At 39.9% G+C, this 21,132-nt stretch overlaps 1 protein-coding gene across 2 annotated transcripts in view; it reads right to left on the bottom strand.

Moving 5' to 3' along the window:
• Nucleotides 1–21,132, bottom strand: part of lasp1 (LIM and SH3 protein 1) — a 30,929-nt gene that overhangs the window by 9,485 nt on the left and 312 nt on the right. Inside the window, exons 1-3 of one of the 2 annotated variants that reach the window (XM_019357694.2) lie at nt 11,646–11,667; nt 11,187–11,281; nt 5,094–5,178 (exon numbers count right to left, since the gene is read on the bottom strand). In XM_019357694.2, coding sequence (XP_019213239.1) covers nt 5,094–5,178; nt 11,187–11,242 — 141 coding nt within the window. In that variant the 5' untranslated portion in view covers nt 11,243–11,281; nt 11,646–11,667. Of the gene's footprint in view, nt 1–5,093; nt 5,179–11,186; nt 11,282–11,645; nt 11,668–21,132 lie in introns of those variants that run through there. The other variant, XM_003442007.5, reaches the window with a different exon arrangement.

The raw sequence follows: 21,132 nt of genomic DNA, 5'->3' as shown, positions 1-21,132 counted from the left end.
CGAGTCCCTGGATACAGAGGGATATCCGAATGTGGATTATTTTGTGATATGTTCTAGAGATCGACAAGATGTCTCACTTTGTTTTTTTTCCTTTTTTCAGTTTGATATGCACACAAAAAGCACTCCAAAAATTACAGGACACAAACATCGACAAACTGGATCAATCACATTAACTACTAATTATACTTTTATGACCATTTGATTGTATTAGTTTACTTATATTTCTCACTATAAAGCAGAAGCTTGACGACAATACAACAAAGTTGCTTTGGCCTTTACTAGTCAATTTTTAAGTTTCCTGCAGAGGTTTGTAAATTCAATAATCTTGTATGCATCAAGTAGGCTCTCTGTTTGTGTTGTATGCACAAACTGAGTAGGGTTTGCCCTGCATATATTGCTTTGTCTTCTGTGGTGACGTTAACTTCCTGCCTGCTTGAGTGAGTGAAGGCCTTACATGCAGGACGTGGTAGCAACCATATATGGGTAAAATGAGAGGTACTGTGCAACAAACAGTGTCAGCGTGTGTGTGTGTTATTTTCCAGCCTTCCCACCCTATTCTGACCCTAAGGGGCAGAGGAGGAAACGTCCTGCCCATGCAACGTCAGATGAGAATCAGAAATTACAAAGCTCTCCCTCACTGCTACCCTGTGGGTGATCACTCAAAGCCACAACCACATACACCACTTAACAAACCTGAAACAGGAAAACACATTTTATTTCTGAACTAAAGCTGTAACACATTTGAGCGCTTCTCTCTGTCATCTTTTCAGAGAATTTTAGACTCCACCCCCCACACAAACTCTGTCCCTGCCTCCATGGTGACTGCACTGATTTCCTGCACTCCTCCAAGACCGAGGGCGCCTGCTCGCACAGTCCATTACCAGGAAACAAAGCTTCACCCTTGCATCCTCTCCCCCAGATATCCACATAACGTCTGACACTGCTCAATACAGTGACCAATCCTCCCTCTCATCTCCCGAAGCCTTGTGATGACACAATGTTACTGTGATTCACAGCTAATGTGTGCGAGTGCGTAGGTGATGCGCTGTAATTGGTTCATATCTGCCGTCACCCTCAGTGTGACGTCCACTGAGAAAATGAGGCAAAACTATAGCTGATCCTCGTTCAATGAGGAATTGTATACAGCTTTGAGGCATGCGCACGCAGATAAGCCAAGAAGAAGATTAATGTGACCTCGACCCATCTTTGTCCGTCATTCCTTGCTCTTCTCTGTTTAATATGTGATTCCCCCATGTTTTTTTATTTCTCAAGCCTGTCTCCTTTGTCTTTTGGGATCTATGCAACAGCTTCTTCTCCTCCAATCATACCTCTGCTTTCTTTCCCCACCCACACTCTGCTCTTGCTGTGCTCCTTTTTCATTCATTCATATTTTACTGCTTCAACGGCAACATCAGTCATCCCATAGAGCTGGGGCTTTTCCTCATTATAATCTTTCTCGTTGCTTCTATTTGCATTCCACCAGCCTTCCTTCCTAAGGGAATTTCACTTTTATCTCTTACTCTCTCACCACACACTCCTCCTCCTTTCTGGTTGGTGCCGTCCCGTCTCTTCTCTTTTTCCCTCTCCCCTTGCTCATGTGCAATTCATAGCTCTTACTCTCCTCCTTCCCAATTCGTTTCTCTCTAGCTTTTTCCTCTTTTTCTGTCTTGTTTCTTTCTGTCTTCCCACCACAAAGTCTAGTAATGAGGTGTGACAAACCCTGCTACCATAGCAATAAGGTTTCGTAGCAACGCAGCAGCGGCAGCATGGTGGTGGTGAGGGGTTAGACAGTTACCGATCTCCACAAACAAACCTCACCTCAACTTTAATTTGATGACACAGAAACACCTAAAAAGAGCCCTTAAAAACACAACTTTAAGCTCAAAAGATTCAGCAGTTAACAGGAAGTTTTTTCTTTAAGGGTGTCTGCTGAACTGACAGAATAATCAACCCCTTCAGCTAAAAAACACAAAAATGTCTGCACGGAGGTGACAACTTTGCCAAAGGGATTTTAAAAAAAAATAATCTTTTTGACAAATTTAAAGCTTATGTGATTTTTTTCCCCCCTGTGAAATCATGTTTTCCTGTCCACTGTGACATTAAACTGCAAATGAGAAGAGAAATAAAAGTCACAACATCCCACACTACTCTTTGTCCATCTCAACCTCGATAAAACTGAAATTCCTGCCCCCGAAACTTCCACCGAGGAGGTCAGCGGTTAAACTGACCCATCATCACCAGCAACACTTTTCCTTTTAACTGAGAAAATCAAACCTTTACCGTCACCCAAAAACTTGGGTGTACACAGTTTATTGTAGCTCACTTTTCACATCTACTTCTCAGTGGCCAGACTTCTCCTTATACAGCAGATCTGCGAAGACCTTTTTCCTTGATCATTTTTCACATCCAGAGGCACTTCTAAGGTTGTTGCACCTAAATCTACAGTTCATCAGTTCAGCTGACTCAGTGGTTCATTTTAAAACACCTGCTGAAAACTCGTTTTATATGGTAGCCTTTCATTAAACATCGATTTATATCATAAATAAGAATTCATGCTTGAATGCATCTCTGCATTTACTGCATTTAAGGGACATTTCTGATGTTTGTGTTTCATTCAAATCGTGAAGCATGTTATAGCTGTTTAAGAAATGCTATACAAAAATTTTTTTTTTATTAAAATTCACCCATGCACTAGCATTTATTATATGGATCTTATTGGATAGAGTAAACCATTAGCATAACACTCTCTCTCTCAGTATTATGGAGTCTTTGTGGGGGCTGTTTGGATGCACAATCCATGTAGAAAAACACCATCTGTCCCTCGATTCCTCAGTCATCCCCCTCCCCATATGACCGCTATCCAAACCCCTATACTCTGCAAAACCCCCTGTCACATACACATCCCACTCATCTCTACTGTTTGACACCGACTTTTGGATAAGATATGGATAAGCCCTGCCTGCCTTTCTGTACAGAACTCTCTTCTACAACAAGCTGCAAAAACAAGCTTCTCCTTCAGGTTTCCTGGTGGATTGTGTGTCGTTTTCTTTCTCCAAAGTAAAGAGGCTTCTACAGCTGTACCTCTCACATAGTTTTTTCTAATTAGAGACTAAAACTGTGCTGAAAGATTTGTTCTAATCTTTGTGTAAGTCTGCGTTAATGTGTTTTGTTTTTTGTGTTTTTCTGTGCTTACTTTAGTGGACTTAGACAAGTTCCTAGAATTCTATTATAGAAAGCCCAGACATTTTACCATTATTTGGAGAAGTGAAACTGAAAATGACAAATTTTAAGGCAGCTGAATGCCTACTATAACAAGTTTGTGGACAGAGAAAATAATATTTTAAACGTATTCTATGATTTGACATCCAAATTTAACTGCAAGCAGTTCAAGAGTACAACCGACTTTAGCGAGCACAAATCTCCCCGACTCTCTATTATAGCTTTCTCTTTTCTATTAAGGCAGTAACGAATGACCCAGTTAAGGAGGATATTTTGGTCAGTGAGGTTTCGTTTTATTTTTTTTAAACTTATTATAATTCATTTGGGTGTTTGTAATTTTAGCAACTGCAAGAGCAACCTTAGTGTTTTTTGTGGTTACAAATTAGACCAAGATAAGCTACTAATTGCAGAAAAATAGGAGCAGAGAAACTGGGTAGATCAGTGAACCCTGAGTGGAAAAAAAAAGCTGTACAACAAGAAGTATTCAAACTGCAATAATAATTTGGTGTGGTTTTAATAGGACAGGAGTGCTGGCAAATTGTATCCACATCAATATGCTATACTATAAAAGCGCAAAAATGTAAGTCCATATAATCCAGTTTCTAACCATCATAAATCGTAAACAAAAGGCTATAACACATGAACACTGGTGAAGGGGAATCCTCAAACAAGCAAGTTTTTTTAAAAAGGCTGAGATACTACACCTTATTTTCTCCCCCTTTACATCCTTCTACAAACACACTGAACACTTTTAACTTAAATGTTTTGAAACAACTGCACGGACAGCGTCCAGCGCAACAGTTTGCCCTTCTTGAACCAACTCACTTTGTATACTGCTAAGCTAATCCCTACTAATATAGCATATTTGTTTTAGTAGATTTACATTTGATATTAATAATTAGCAAAAATAACTAGTAACCAAAGCTTAAACATAAAGGTAGTGGAATAAATTATCTTGCCCACTTTAAACACTGCAAAGTAGGTATCACTGTTAGAAAAAGAGAGGTTGAGTATAGCTGTCAGCCTCCAGCCTAATTTACAAAAAAAAAAAAAATCAGCTAAATTTAAACTATTTAAAATAAGCAGTTAGTCTTTTGTTTAGTGGACGTTTATGGGAGCAGGTCAAACGCTGACACAATAGTACGCTCATGTTTTCAACCCAGCTGTGGCGGAAGTGGACAATACTTTAGACTGCAAAAAAAAAAGAAAAAAGGAAAAAAATTCATGAATTAAGGGAACAACAGAAACAGCGGTTAGAAAAAGTGGGCAATTTGATGTGAACTTTGTTGTAGAGTGTTGTTTGACAGGCACTGGATGGTGGGTATAATGACGTCCTTAAGCAAATGAGCTTACATTCAACGTTACAGCCATAAATGTTGCAACGTCTTCTTGTCTAACAAGACTTTCTTTTCAAACCTCAATAAAGGGAAACTGAAATTGTTGCAAAACACATTTAAGCAAGGCCCCTTTTCACATGTGCCAATCGGTACATCTTTTCATTATAAATGCTGAGTTGTTTCTGTTCTAGTTTGTCTCCAGAATATTCACTTTGTCATACAATTGCATGACTATGGGCCTCCCAGCTTCAAATGTGTTACTTGTGTCAATTTCATGCTTGATTTCTCAGGGCTTTGTTTTAAAGCTGTGAGCATGCAGACGGACGCTGAAATGGAGCAAGACTGAATATGTTATCTGAAAGCTGGTTGTGTGAAAAGACTTACTACCAAGTTTAAGCATCATAGGATTTTTCAAATTAAACACACAATTTCTACTGCCTTTTATGTACAAACACATGCCACAGTGTTACACCTGGTATGTTGTACAGCTGACGTTTAGTTCAGCAGTGAATATTATGGATATTCCCAGTGGGTTACCTGGCTCTGTATCTTGCTCTGCTGTTTGAGGCGGAGGTTCTCTGGAGTGTCAGTCACACAGGTGAAGCTTGACTTGGGGTAGTGTCTGTAAAATAAACACAGAACAGCAGAGATTGTAAATACATAGTAGACACACACAGGCAGCTGCCAGCTTCCACTGAGACTCTCACTGTGACGCTCAAGCCTAGAAAAACAGCACAAGTCAAGCAGTGTGCAGTCTGTGGCCCCACTCTGGGGTCATTTGTTATTCAAGGTGGTCCTGAGGTTGAGTTAAGAGCCCCTGCATACAAAAAGCATGTCAGTATAACACACAACGCTCTGTCAGTGAGAGCCAAGGTACTCTGAGAAAGAGGAAACTAGGTGGGGGCTCAAGTTTGCAATGTTTTGTGGCGAGCCATAGCAGGTGTGAAAAAAAAAACCCTGACACATATAGGCACACTAGAGGAACAGCATGCAACCAACACAGCAACAGAGTCGAAGAGATCATGGACGAGTGTGAACGATGTCATAAGCAGCTCCTTTCAGCAAACCGCAAAGGGACCATTTTTTTCCCCCTCAAATGATTCTGGGAATCTTCTTGGCAGTCTCAGATCCTTAACAACCATCGGAACTCCAGCTGCTTAGAAGAAAATGCTGTTTGGAAAACATACAGCAAATATAAATACTGTTTTGGTCAGAATAAGCATGCTCACATGCAGCACACCAAGCAAAAGCTGTTCATTACATACTTACATAATGACTGCATGAACTGCAATCACTAGTTAATGTGTGCATGTGCATATATGTGGCATAACTCAGTGTTTTTATACACCGGAGGCTTCTGAGTACAAGTAGCCTTCAGGTCCACAAATAATTGTGCCTGCCAGTTCAGTGTGGTCCTTAAGGCTGCAAAAGAACATGGCAGTAGTCCAGCAGGAGCGGAAGAGCCCAAACAGCTTATCTAACTGCTCATATGAACTGAAGTTCCCAGCCTGCCTCTCAGCGCTGGGTGACCTCGAAAAATCTTTAACCGGTCTCCATGCCTCTGGGTAACCCACTTAGGCAATATGTTTACGGTTTCCTTGACAACAGCTAATTACAGTATACGCCAGCTAATTTTAAAAAGGGACAATTTTAGAGAATGGGAAGTAGAAAAAAGTAGTCAGATCTGGACAACAGCAGAAACTGGAAGTTGGAATTTCAACCCAAACAGCGTTTCTGTGTCCATCTACACACAAAGGTATATGGCTCTCAATTTCCTGAAGCGACATTTATCTACACATTTAGATGTAGTGGTTTGCTGTCCTAGCAGCTGAGGCTAGGTGAGCTAATCAAATCATGCAAATTAAAGTACACTTTCACTGCTCTCAGATATACAGTGATAAAAGCAAAAAGGCATTTTCCTATAGAAACGCTCTAACCTCATTTGTTTATCGTACACAAGCAACCCTCTTCACAGCTGAGTACATACATTAATTACCACATTAAATCCTAAATTAAGGAGCGAAAAAAAGCTTATGGTCTAAAGCGAAAAAGGCCATGGTCCTATTGCTCTGTTTCTTTTAATTCATCAACAACGTTACAGATCCTTGACCCTATATAAATATTTTTAAAGAATCTGTCCTTTTTATAGCAGTACTTAGTACATACTAGCAATTTTCTGAGAATATGCTAGTTGCCTATTTGTATGGAGAAAATTTTATAAACTGGCTGCTATCAAGCATCCCTACAGGTCATTTTACAAGCAATTTGTTCCTTAAATTTATCCCGGTATGTGTGCCTTTATCAAAGCTGGGAAACTAATATGTGTTCTTTATTTCTAAAGCTGGGCGTGTCTAGTTTTCACCTGATCTGTGTTAACTGTGTTTATGTCACCTTTGTATCTGTAAACTGTTGCACTCAGGGCCATTAAATTTCAAATACAAGCTTAGTGACTCAGTGAGATCTGAGAGGTGTGTGTCTGTCTGTCCGTGTTCATGTGTCTGTCTGTCGGTGTGTGTGTGTGTCTGTCTGTCTGTCGGTGTGTGTAACTAAGCTCGTGATTCTGTGCAAGTTTGAGGCTATGAATGAGTCAAAAGAACACTCATCTGTCTGTCAGCTTGTATAACAAGGTAATAAGTTGCGAACGGGAAGGGGTGACACATGCACAAATGCTAAACAGGGAGTGATCAAAATGGAGGGGAGTGGGGTAGTCAGGAGGCCACGCATGTGTAATCACACACACACACACACAAGCTGCCTACTGTGATGGAGGAGGCCTGTTTGAATAGTGGAACCAGGAGATGTTGTGGCCAGCTTGACCCTGTGAGACCTGGAAAGGTTGTAATGAATCATTCAGCATGAACATTTCATCTACATTTACACAGCATCCTACTCAACAAGTTCAATGCCTGACTGAGGGGCAGCTAACTGTGAAATCTGAACAGCAGCCTCACAAAAATAAACACACACAAACAGTTGCACTATGTGCAGCAGATAACAGTCTCTTTGTCAGTCAGCTTCCAGTATAAAAATAAATCAACTTGAGTTATCTTGTGACAATGGACAATAGGGCTAGACAATAAATCAGATTTTAATATCAATTACGTTTTTTTTTTCCTGCATCAATTATGAACTCAAAATAATTTGATTAAAAGGATTACTCGTTCACATCCATTTTTCCCATGAAGCTCTCATTTCTACCCCGTGCACGACCGTGGCCTAGGACTTTCTTTACCCCCATCTGTACCCGGAAACATTCAAACAGTGGAGGCAAGCCAGCAAGGACTAGAGGTGCTATTGTGAGCCAGGGTCAATCATCAAAACCTAACTAACTAAAAAAGAAAGGTTTTCAAGTGCAATATGATTTGGACTGTCATACCGACCAAATTAATGGTAATCATTATTTTTACTATAATCAGCTACAGTGTGGCAATCAAGGGGATTTTTTAAAAACTTGTTGTTACATTTGTAAATTAATTCCACACTATCACCATTATTATTATTTTTTATTATTACATTAATGCAAAATTTAATGTAATAAATTTCTAACTGACACCTAGGACATAAGTTTGCAACTCTGCACTCTTTGGAATGAATGAGCTTGTAGTACTTATTAAACGTTTCCTTTTGAAAAGTTTCTCTCAAACTCTTTGAGGCACTGATGGTGTGTGCTTGGCCGTGTGTGTGTTTGGGGGGGATAGCATGGTGAAAAGCAAAGGGGGTGTGCCGTTTTATGCACATAAAAATGTAGATATATGTATCTAGTATCTGTAAGTCCAAAGAATATGGGGGAAAAAAAGTAACAAGAGCTAGACAAATGGAGGACTTACAGTTTTAGTTGTTGAGCTAATATACACCCACTTATGGTCAAGAGTTACAGTAATCTAAATCGCTCATTTTATGTAAACACAGTATGTATTATGGAGGGTGGTTATCGGTTATGAGCGATCTCATGACTATAGAGACTATAGAGAAAATTGCCCAAGTCCAGGGGAAGTAAGGAAATTGCATTGTAAAAGATAACAGTAAATCAAGGAATCGTGAGATGCTATAACAACACTGTGTGATGCTCAAATTAATATCACATCAGTCATTAAGGTAGTATCCTATTATTTGGTTCCTTTAGTCTCTGGGGGGAATAATAAATTATCCTCTCTACTTATCCTCCTAAATCTCCCACAACCATCTAACTATCTAACCAGGGATTCTCAGGGAGGAGGTGGATGGGAATACAGAGAAAATAAACAGCGCCTATATCACTTACTAAGGACAAATATAGAGGAGTAATGATAAAGTCGTTATCCCACAGAATAATAACAGGGGATGCGAGCTGCATTCCTTTCTTGAAGTAGCAGCAAGCTCTTCCACTGATGATGTTTACTCAAACAAGGCTGTTTTAAACAAACGGAAAGAGGCATAATAAACAGGCTCTGAAGGGCCTCCCTGCCTTACCAAGGGAACATCGGAAGCAGAAATTGGGAAAAGAAGAGCCCACTTTAATTTTTAGTAAACAAATGGGATAGTAGAATGAGATGTCACCTGCTGTAGGAGGCCAACAAGCTAAATATAAATGTGAATGAAAGTAGTGATAAGAGTCTTAGTTACACACTAAAACAAGAACAGATGTTTTATGACTAATAACAATAGTTAACATTACCACATATTATCATCATATATAAGCTTATAATTAGGCCTACAAACAGGTGTTTACACTCATTGTTGCATAATTAGACCTCTGCTTTAGCTGAGGTCCTGCACAGATAGGCTAACAATTTGCTGTAGTCATGGAAACTTAAATAATCAAAAATCACAGAGCTGAAATTAAGCCAACAGGGAAAGTCAGAGGAGGCACAGTTGTACGGGTATACAGCACCTGTATGGCTTTATTTTAATTGTATTTTAACTGTTCTGCTTAAATTGCAATATTGATTTATATACAACACAAACTTAGATACTACGTAAATGTTTCAGTAGGAAAAGCTCAAGTATTAACTGTTAAACATCAATGGTTCAATTAATTTTAGTTGGCTCAGTTTCAAAGTCCACTATAGCTTGGAGCTATTGTTTGTTGCAGTAAGACCTTTGCTTCTCCTGTTAAAAAGGGTCAAAATATGAGGATAGATACACGTGTCTACTGTATAAACTGGCTGACCTACACAGCAGTTTAACCCAGAAATGATTTGCATTTAAAGGCAGGTTTTGCTTATCACATTTGTCAGTTAATCATTTCTAACTCGCTTTCTCAGGTTAAATCGCAGCTTCCCAAGTAGTTAGACATTCCAACGTTCCAACTGCAGAGAAGAAAGGGAATCAGATTCAGATCCATGAACAGAAAGACAAGGAAACTTTTTTTTTTTTTTTTTTTAAATGGCCACACCAAGCTGCCAACACCTGTATTACCTGACAGGGCACATGGTTGCTAGCAGCTTATGTGGAAATAGAAATTAAAAAAAAAAAAAAAAAAACCATGCACAGGCCACAACTTTTAGCAGCCAAATACACTGAGAAGAATAATGTGCTTTCAAAGCAAAAAATGAAAGCGTAACATTTAGACTTTTCCTTAGCATTTGTATGTTTCCACCAGTCCATCAAGTTAGAGTTTACACCCCTGTCTGTCTGGACTGTGCAGTTTTAATCAAATTAGCAAATCAGTTCAACTCTTGGGTTTCTTACCTCAATTTCTTTTTTTAAACAGGGTGGGGCAGAGAATTTCTCAAATGCCTTTCTTACTCTGTTTCTGCACCAATACGCGCCATGACATGAAACATATGACACGTTTGTCCCTCCAGCTGCTTGAGAGATAATGTGTTCATAAGAACGGGATATGCAAAGTCCTTCTGACTTGACAGTCATCTTGAAACCTCTGGGCACTTACTTGCAGTTACTTTGAAGCATTTTAACTCTGGAATATCTTTATATTATAATGTCTATGTACACCCCCAAAAACCCCAACAAACAAAGGTTTTAATCACAAAGGAAGCTAAATCCTACATGTCACTGCTGAAAATAATAAGCATACTACTTCTATTTTCACACTGAAGTTGAAAGTGACAATGGCAGCATGTTGTCTTGAGTCATTTCCTCAACAATAAAATGGCAGTTCAGCAAAAGAGCTTGTCAGAACATGAAGCCACGCCTCCTGCCTTCATTCCCTCTCTGAACATCCACTCAAGCTCTCACAAACACACACAGAGGAGAAGAAAATCATTATAAGTAATGAGAGAGGGGAATTCCACAGATTCCTGATGAGCCTTTAGTGTTTAAGCGTGAGCGGACATGGTAGTTTTCATAGTGTCCGCCTGTGTCACTGTAGAGGAACTTCAGGAATTTCCTTTGTTGATACCCCCCCCTTCCCTACCGAGGAGAAGGCAGGGAGGCACTTTCCCACACCACAACAAGGCGTTTTCTCTGAAGGGGGAGCTGGAATAGTTACAGATAACCGGCAAGGGAGGGAAAGAGGGGCCTTAGTTGGGTCGCAGCACACACACACATACACACAGTCCCATTTCAGGCTGTGGACAAATTAAACACTGCTGTCACTCTGTCTTAGGGATGCAAGCTGAATTGCTTGAGTAAAAAACATGAGACATGTTCACTGACACACACAAAGTGATTAACTTAGGGACGACTTACGCATTGCAGTATGGTCTCTTCTCGAAGCCTTTGTAATTCTTCATGTTTAGAGTCATTTTGCAGACCTCGCAGCTGAAGCATCCTTTATGCCAATACTGTCAAAACAGAGAGGACACAATAAGTTAAGCAAGGAGAGTTTGATTTATTTTACTTGTATACAAAGAGACGCTGATACATCAGCAAACAGAGGGAAGTGAACTGACGGAGTTAAGACAACTGTTAGGCCTGTGTGAAAAAAGTGAAGCAATGCAGTTTTGCGTCAGCTGGCACTGAAGAGTCAGAAACAAAACTTCTCCTTTGCTAGCAAACTGTATTTCCTATTTATAAGCAGGTCTAGCTACTCCTGTGTGAGCGAAAAAGGATAGCTGTACAGTTGATGTGTTTATTTTCTTGTGGTCACAAATTTTCACACCTTTACCATTAGCGATGAGGTTAAGTGCAAAGAACGGAGCGACATACATGCTACAGAGACTGCTTGGTGTGCAGGCCACTCTTCGACTCCCCTACCATTGTCATAAGATGTTGTGCCTCCATCTCCCTAGCCACCCTTTCTCCCTTCCTACCACCCACTCGCCCTCATGCCTCTTCTTCTTCACTCTTCTGGCACTGGGCTGATTTGCAGCCTGAAGATTCAGAGAGAGGGACTGAAGATTGGAGAAAACTGAGAGGAGGGAGGAAACATGAAAGTAAGGAGCTGGAGAAAGCAAGAGGAAGGGAGCATGTTTGGGAGGGGTGGGCAAGAGAAAGAAAACGCCAGACAGTGAAGCAATGATCTGGCTGTTCCTGCTATCATCAAGGGAATGAAGGGAGGAGTGCAGAGACATAAAGAGAGAGTGAGAGCGAAAGAGTGAGTCCTTATTAACATGGCCTTGAGGCACTTTGCCATCCCTCTCTTTCTTTCACCTACTCTTTATCACTTTCTACACTAACTGCCCATACACTAAACACTAGTATTCCAAACAGACAACAAGGAAAAGATGATTCAAAGCAAAGGATAAAACCACAGAAGCATATGGACATCAGGTTCTGTTTGCAGTGCAATTTGATGTGTTACAGGGTTCTTGGAATAAATCACTATGATGTTGAGGGTATGTACGCTGTAGATTGACAATGCAATCCTCGCACTATTATGAATGGAAACATGCAGCACAATGAAGGCTTCAGAAACTATCAAATCAAAAGATATGGCTTCAGGTTGATTTTGATATCAACCTTTGTTCTGTCTGGATGTTAACAGCCCACCCAGAGAGGTGTGTACTGACAACAAGCAAGTGTATGAATGTGTTTGACATGGGTGTTTGTAGCTGGGGGTAAGCAATACTGTACTGAGGCATACAAAAGAAGCAGCACACAGTGGAAATCAGGCCTCGGCTCTCCTCAGCGGAGCTGTGATCCACAGCCAAACACACTGTGCCAAGCCTTCGAATGCAAACTCTTTATCCCACTACAACCCAGCTGAAGCCTGAGGGAGCTGCAGATGGACACATCATGTTACTTTTTCCTGCTCTTCATTCTTCTGTCTAGAACTGCAATGGCAAATCCCTTCACAAACACCAGCATACTGCAAGCAGATTCCATTTCCTATACCTTCAGCTGATCTGCAGCTGTGCTGGCAGCCATCTTTGCAGGTTGATCTACTTCCAACGCAGCAGCCCAGTATCATAGTCACTATTATTAGTCTCTATTATTATCCCGTCCAAAATTCCCCAAATCTTTAATAATAAACTAGTAATAAATTATCCATGTGGAGCCTAAATAGACAAGTGTAAATGAAAATTCTGTTGAGTCACACACGTGAGCTGAGGATGGACTTTGATACTCCCGTTGTTTCCCAGAATAAATATTGACCTTGAGAACAAGTTTGCTGAACTCATCTGTTTACAAACTATCCCTAAGTCTTGCCCAACCTGCTAACCCAGATTCCACCATGGCAACCCTGATCAACCTACACCTTTGCTTAGACAACATGACCCTCTCGGGTGGCAGAAACCCTACTCAGGCAGTTCAAAGCAAACAGTCTCTTCGACTGAACTAATCACTAGCACACGACGCTAAACAGGTGCTGAAATGCACTGAGGAAACAAAGCCTTTTGAAGAGGGGTAATTATACAGCTCCAGCAAGAACTAAATATTCACATTTATAGCCTAAACATCGTGGACAGAGTAAAAGACCACCAACAACACTTTAAGTGTTTATTCAGTATGCATTTAGCCTACTGCCCACAGCAGACATATCTTTAGGCGTAGCAGTTTCCACAGATGACATCATAGTGGTCACTCAACACCAATATGTGATACAACGCACATATCAGCCACTTGTATTAGTGTAATCTGAACATTCTGAGTAATGGTATGATATATGAACACACTCTTTCCCCATATATAGACTTTACTTGGGCAGGTCACCTAGTTACAATGACACTCCTCCAAGTGTGTTTGGTTATTTTTTTTTTTCATCTATTTGAGAAAACAAAGTGATTGATTTACTAGTGGAAAACCCCCTCCCTCTTTCTTTGGAAATGTGTCATCTGCCAACTGTGGCTGGGCAAATAAATAAATAAATTTAAAAAAAAAAATACTAGTTGATATTCTTCCACAACTATTTAACTTCGAAGTTCCCCCAACTATCCCAAAGGCAGATTTGTAGCATGATAACGTTACCTGGTACATTTCATGCTGCATCAAGTTCTCTCTTACTGTTGAGTTTTTTATTTCCTCTGAAGTCAAATGTCAGAGTTGGGAGTGACATCATGCCTGAGCTGACTAAGTTTCAGTGGTATAGTTGGAAAAGCAAGGAAAACAGGATTTGTTTTGCTTCTAGAAATCTATCCCTGGCAATACAGCGCAACACTTGTGTTTTTTGTGGGTTTAAAGACTACTGACACACATTCAAAGGTAGAGCCTGGTAGGTTCTCTGTGAATGGTATATTTATCATGTCACAAAAACACTGCGTCGAAGTTTAATTCCTGTGTTCTTTTGGTAATGTTCTTTTAACCAGAGTCTGGTTGGATGCACATTTATATTTTAGACAAAAAGTAAATAAATACTGAGGTGAAAATATTATGTTTTAAAACTTAAATATCATTCTACTGTTCGAATATCATGGTCATCCCTGGTCCTAACCAGCTAAACCAAGGCCTTCCCTAACTGCTGGGTGACCAGTGGCTCTCCACACTAGTACACCAACCTTCACCATGCTGGACTGCAGCTTTTTACATGACCTGGAGAGCTACTCTAAACAAGAAACTGCAGCAGGTGCAAAACTGCTTCAGGTACTGCTATGTCACGCTTGCTGAACAAGGTAGCCAGCTAGTGCTGGTAATGGTAGTGGCATGGAACAGCAGGATTAAAGACTCACTGGGAGGCAACTGAGAAGTTTCCCTTTTGCAAAAACCCATACATGTGCAGAGAACCATGGGTGAACCCTCAACTTCACCCTGCCTTCTTTACCACCAACAAACTGCTATCACCAATCTATGAAAAGATGAGTAGGTGGCAGTCAGAAAGAAATGGACAAACAAAAATATGCGAATGAGAGAAACATCCCAGCCATGTGTTAGAGAGGTCATCCTGCAGTTAGCCCTGTCCAGCTCCAGGAAAACCTGGCTCTTGGGTGCCAAGACAGGATCTGGCAGTCAGCTATAAAATGAGGACACTGCAGAACTAGAGCCCTAGAAATAAAACACCATTAAAAAAAAATGCTCCGTCTCCCTGCATCAGCACAGCTCAAGGGCAGTTGTGTGTGCATGCCTGTGTCTGTATGTGCGTGAGAATTAACCCTGTCGGTGGATGTGTGTATTACTGTATGTAGGTTATATGTGTTAATGCATGATGTATTTGTGTCAGCGTGGACCCAACGATCGAGCCAAGAGCAGAGACGTTCACTCAGCCTCACAGCTACCTCTCAGTAAAAATACAAATGGACCAAGTAAAATCCCATGTAGATGTATGGAAGGCCAATAACCCTTTAAACACACAGTCTATGCAGACAAATCAGGAGGAAACTTACTGAGAGTCTGACCAGATGCATACTATAACATACTCAAAATTTTCTGATAGGAGTGCCCGGCTTAAAGCATTAAAATACCCCAGGCCTGTTGTGTCAACCACTTCTGATTTCACAATTAGCACATAATTAGGGCAGATTACTCACTCCCCATGGTCCAATAGTAAACCAAAACACAAAACCAAATGACTGCTTTCAATAGATCTCAATAGAAATATTGGTTGGAAACACCATTTGGGCACCTTTCAAGTGACACTAAAGCAGACACATTCTTCAAGGGCTTGGCTGGTGTTACTTTCCCATTTGATTAATTGACAGTCTCTGATATTATCACGTTAACACAAAAACAGTATCATTACTATCTATGTTCCACATTAAGTGGATATGCATGTTCCAGTCCTCTGTTAATCACCATATTAGACACGTGAGGAATTTAGTGCACCCAAGGATGTCTCCTGGTACCATGATGAAATATTTCCCTACCTATGGCTAAATATCCAGAAATTAAACGTCAGTACAGACAATTTAGGAAGTGGTATAGTTTGAAACATGCTGTGAGTGTGAGGGCTGTTTGTCTCCAACAGTGGCCAAAACCAACATACCACACACCGCAGTGCACAGCAGCTCTGCGAGTGTGAATGATTAGTCTTGCACAAGATAGCACATGCCTAAAGACAAAGTTCACACATCTGGCTGGTGCTATTATAGGAAACCAACTAATTAATGTAGGCAGGTTAATTATTAGCCCAACTGATACCATTAATTTTTACCCAGGCCCAGAGCATTGCTGCTGTCCAGCAGGCAGACTGTGATTTGACAGGCTATGCCCCACTATGCAATTAACTTTTCAAACCACACCAGACTGTAATGTGCACTTAGTAACATACACATTTCTGTGTGGGAAACAAAACTACAGAAAAGACAAGAGACAAACTTGATAAGAAATGCCAAAACACCTTTGCTTAAGTGTAAATAATCTACATATTAACTCTCTAATCACGTGAAATGTGCGAAATTTTGTGCGGTTTGCAGAGGGTAAAAGGTTATTTACATTTATATTAGAAGAACACATTTATATTATAAGAAAAAAGATGCTTTCATTTCCAATAATTATTTCCACTTGTTTTTAATTTCCTGCAGCAAACATTTTTATATCATTAACTTTCTCTAACCTAAGATTCTTAGATAGGTCATTTAGATTTTTGTAAAACACTTAAAGGCATCTATTTGAATACATGCATGAATTTATCAATGCTGTCCCTTGGTGCAGACAAAAATAAACAATATATGTTGGCTAATGTTCACAAGAAACTAATCTCAAAAATGCTGAAAATCTCATGGCCAAGTATTCTTTTTGAGTTTTGCTATGTACCATGAACAGATGTTTCCATGTTTTTTTCAGGTTCAAGAAAATTCATGAACCTGAAGAACCCAGGTGAGTTGGTATGGAAAAAGCCAGAACATAGTTATTCGCATTCTTTTAAAATTATTTTGTTCAGTAATTTGACTAAAAAGCAGCTGAAATCTTGTTTTTTTTGTTCAGAATCCAATCAGGATCAAGTCATCAGATGTATGGCAAAACTATTTTTCCCTCGTTTTTTTTTTTTTTTTTTTTTTCCCCCCAATCCCTTCTAAAGGAAAATCAAAAATATGAACAAAAATTGTGGCCCAAGAATCAAGGTGTAAACCTCTACTGTCAAGAAATGTGTGCAGGTACAAATAAGCACGTAATAGCTTGGGACAACCAACCCCACATGTGCACTGGCTTCTTCATACCAAGCAGAAGTACCTGGCCACTTGATGTCGAGTCAACACCTCAGGCGATTGTGAGTATAATGCGTGTTTGTGACTCTGAGTCATCAAAGAGATGTGACTGGTGGCGGTGGCTGCACAGAGTCCTCACCTCTTGTGGCATTTGGATAACATGAATCAGCTCTCAAAATAATCTGTCTAAATATAGGCAAAGGCAGCAGACAAGTTCCTCTGAAACTAAGGTAAGGAGCAAAACTTGGAGCAAGAACAACAGAGTGAAAATACAGACATTACTTTACCTTTTAGATTTTTTTTAAAACCTACACAACATTGTGTAGGTTTTTCAGAATTACAAATTTTCAAAAGACTAACCCAGGAACAGTAAGGTGTTTAATGTTAGAAGTAGGGAGACTATTCTGGAAGCCAGAAAATCATTATTGTGATTTTTAATAAGAGCAATTTATAAATTCCACATCTCGGCACATAAGCGTGATATAAACTCTTTCCTTAAGTATAAACTGTACAGAGCACCTCAATTTGAATGACATGACCATTAACCAGATTTCCAACAACTTCCAGGGATTTGAAAGGCAGCAGTACAATTGAAGCTCCCATCTTAGACAGTATTGTCTCACAGCAGAGAAATTACAGACCAAACACATTGTTAACAGTAACAGTAAAAAAAAAAAAAAAGGGACACAAGTTAGTCGTAACTCTAAAAGATTAGTTAGAGAGCAACAAAACGTGTCAGATGCGAAGTTTAAACCAGACATTAAGAAAGAAATTGCTCTTTTTTAAAACTACCAGACTGTTGATGAAAACAGCAGTTCTTCCAAGCAGATAACAGGTGGTGTTGGTCTACTGCTGTAAATTTTTATGTTTAGCACATTAGTTTGGAACCAAGTTACCTTATTAAAAAACTAAAATCACACTATAACATTAACTGAGCAGAGACTGTGGTAGATCAGCATCTCCCATTTTTCAAAATGTAAAAAAGGCAGTGTTTTTCAATGGAGACTGGTCACTTTTACAAGCACAGCCAGCGCCTTCAGTTCCTCGTTGGAAAGAGGTGTTTAACGGTGGATAAAGCAGTAAAAAACTTCTAAATATAGCATACATATAAAGCAGTATTGATTTTTCAGGAGGATAAATGCAATTTGGTGTGGACTCCATCCACAGCAGTACATTGGTTAGCTTTCGAGCCGCTAACCATCATTGTAGGTAACACACAGACTGTGGATCAGATCCTCAAACAGTCCCACTTCAAAGAAACCAAAACGTGTCATTGGGAAACTGCCTGCTTTTAAAAACAAACTATGAAGTGTTTATGAAATGTCAGTTTTAATTAGAGTGACTGCAGCATTACATGTCTATATTTACGTATATGAATAAAGAGATATGCATAGCATCATGTATTCCATGTACAAATATTAAGACATGATATTTGTTCCATTTTACCCAGTCTGTGAGAACACTATTCTCACAGTTTAAATATGTGAGATCATTCAAACATAAAATATCCAATAAACAGCACTTATAAAGCACATGTAACAATATTTCTTCTTTGTTTGCTCTATAAAAGCGTTCCATGTCATTTTCATATAAATAAAGTTCCCATCTGGCTTTGGCTAATCTGTATTTCTTCTGGCTTTCTGTCAAAAGGCTGCTTGTTCAGAGTTAGGCTGAGACTTACCTACTAAACTTGATGCCATGTGGGAGATAACTGGTTGCATAAAAGCTGTGTCTGACATACTTCAACAAAAAAATTCCAAAGAACAATCAAAATATTTTGACCCGACTAACAGGCTCACAAGCCAAACATGTCGAAGTAGTGTGTGTTTTACATACTTAATAAAACAAGCCGTCATAACGCACAAGACACATTCTCACAATATTTACATAGATTTGAAAACTCTTTAAACTGCACAACTAATTAACCATTTCAACTAGTTTGTGAACACAACCACACATGTCACAGTTAATTATTAATGAACCTACTTAAAGATGTTCAAGGACTTTCATTTCACCTGTGGGTGGGAACAGTTTGCATATTTCAGTCATACAAAATGCAGACAGCATGCGGCAATGATAAACTCACAGACACTCCTGCAAAGCTTGTTTGAGTGTTTCTGTGACTCTGCACAGATACTCAGTTTAACTTGAAAATCCACACTTCCTGCTAAAATGTTGAATCTATCTCTTAATAAAACACACCAATAATTGTATTTATCCAAGTATTGCATATCAACTTAAAGTGGACCTAGAGTGATTTGCATATTAGCCTGTGCTTTTAAAAAAAACACTTCCTTGTTAAAAGTTTCACTGGCTACAGTTCAAAGGCTGCCCTCAACTCAAGAAACAAAAAGCCACTCTGGTAGATATGAGTCGGACACTAGAGCCAAATATACATCTCGTCTGATTACTACTAGCAAGCATTTTAGGTAGTCAAAGGAAGCCAAATGAAAAGGCAAAACCGTTACCAACAAGAGCTTGAACTAAAATTCACTTCCTGTCTTTACGTGTGTTCAGCTGCCCGCGGGGCCCAGCCCCGCTACACAGGAATGCAGCTGTCAGACAAAAAAGCCTATGTGGTTTAACCTCTCAAAAGAGGGATATTAAAAGAAAAAGCTTGTCAGGTTAAGATACTTGGTTTAGATTAAAAACACAGAAGTGTCAGAGCCCTTAGGCCCCTGAGCATTCACCTGAGTTAGCCTGGTACATGAAAAAATCCTCAACTCTGCTGCTTAAAACAAACAAGAATGGCAATGTGTGTGTGTGTCCCATGGAGAAGGGGAAAGGGAGGTTGTTTTGGCATGTTTAAAAGGGGGTGTGCGCTGATGTGGAATGGCAGCTAAGACAGACGGCGGGCTACACTCCTGTGCTCAGTTCAGAGAAGGGAGATAGCACAGCAGGCCACTGACAGAGCACGTTTTACAGGAGTGTCTGTCTGCTGGAATGCATGCTCCTTCAGGCTGAATTCCAGCCTGCATTCAAGCTGTAGTTCAGACAATTTGACTCTTATTTACACTAACTTTCTAGCATGCTAAAATGACTTGTACTACGCTGCTTATGCAGGAAGACGTAAATTTATTTGAATACAGGGCACTTGGGGAAGACAACCGTGAAGCAGAGCGGTAACGTATCCAGTCAGAGCTGATGTTCCTTTAGATAAACTGCTTTGTGTATGTGTCTTTCTACACCTTTTTCATCTGTTAAGCCCAACAGATAAAACACAACTCAACAGGCATTGATTTTCATTGACCATTCAGACTTCCATTAGAAAAATTAGGTACTTGCCCCAGGTCCTCCTTTGGTCAAATATAACCCATGGATCATATATCAAGCAACCAGACCCCACCCTGATCAACACAGTGAGTGCGTTATGTCTTTACAGATTTACATTAGAAGTGATTGCCGCAATATTCAACACATTCTGGACACCTTTGCCTCATCAAAGCTGAAAGGGAAAGAGGAAGACGACGTGCAGCACCATGTTAACGCCAGTTGTTGCTCCCGTGTAAATTGGTAGCTTCGACAGATCTACTGTGGCTACAGTTGATGAGATTATACGTCTACTTTACCTAAAAACTAACGAGGCTGCTCTACTAATCATTCCTGACCTGGATTAGCCAGTGAATTAGACACAGACACGTCCACATCAGTCCACGCTGTCTTCAACAACAGTGGACACGAAAAATATGACAACGGGACTATACCGTTCTCTTTATAAATCGTGCTTTAATAGGTACATTTGTTAATACACACAATGAGTCTGCCATCGAGGTTAAAAACGTTGATTATCAGGTTTCGTCAAAGCAGCGGTTGGAGCCAGGCCCAGACTAGACATGGCTCTCCGGAAGCACTGTGAAGTGCTGGTTGGGGTAAATCAGTACCACAGCTTGAGGCTATCATCTTTGGGACAAAAATACAAATTCCGACCCCTTAAGATAGCCAACCAATACCACAATGCGGTTTAATTTGATTTTATAGTACACACTGTTGTGCCGCCGCCTTCCAGACGTGAGTTAGCCGTTAGCCTGCAAGGCTAGCGAAATACCTGTCCAGTTGGAGTGTTCGATTCATTCACAAAAATATATGAAATTTGTAGTTTTTGGGGAGCTGAAATAAGTTCAGTCACTGTACGTTTCCACGGCAGTGTATCAGCGTTAATTTAATAAAGAAAGATA

The sequence above is a fragment of the Oreochromis niloticus genome, linkage group LG4 (genome assembly GCF_001858045.2).
Source record: "Oreochromis niloticus isolate F11D_XX linkage group LG4, O_niloticus_UMD_NMBU, whole genome shotgun sequence".
NCBI classification, from domain to species: domain Eukaryota; kingdom Metazoa; phylum Chordata; class Actinopteri; order Cichliformes; family Cichlidae; genus Oreochromis; species Oreochromis niloticus.
This window is presented reverse-complemented; position numbering and strand designations above follow the sequence as displayed.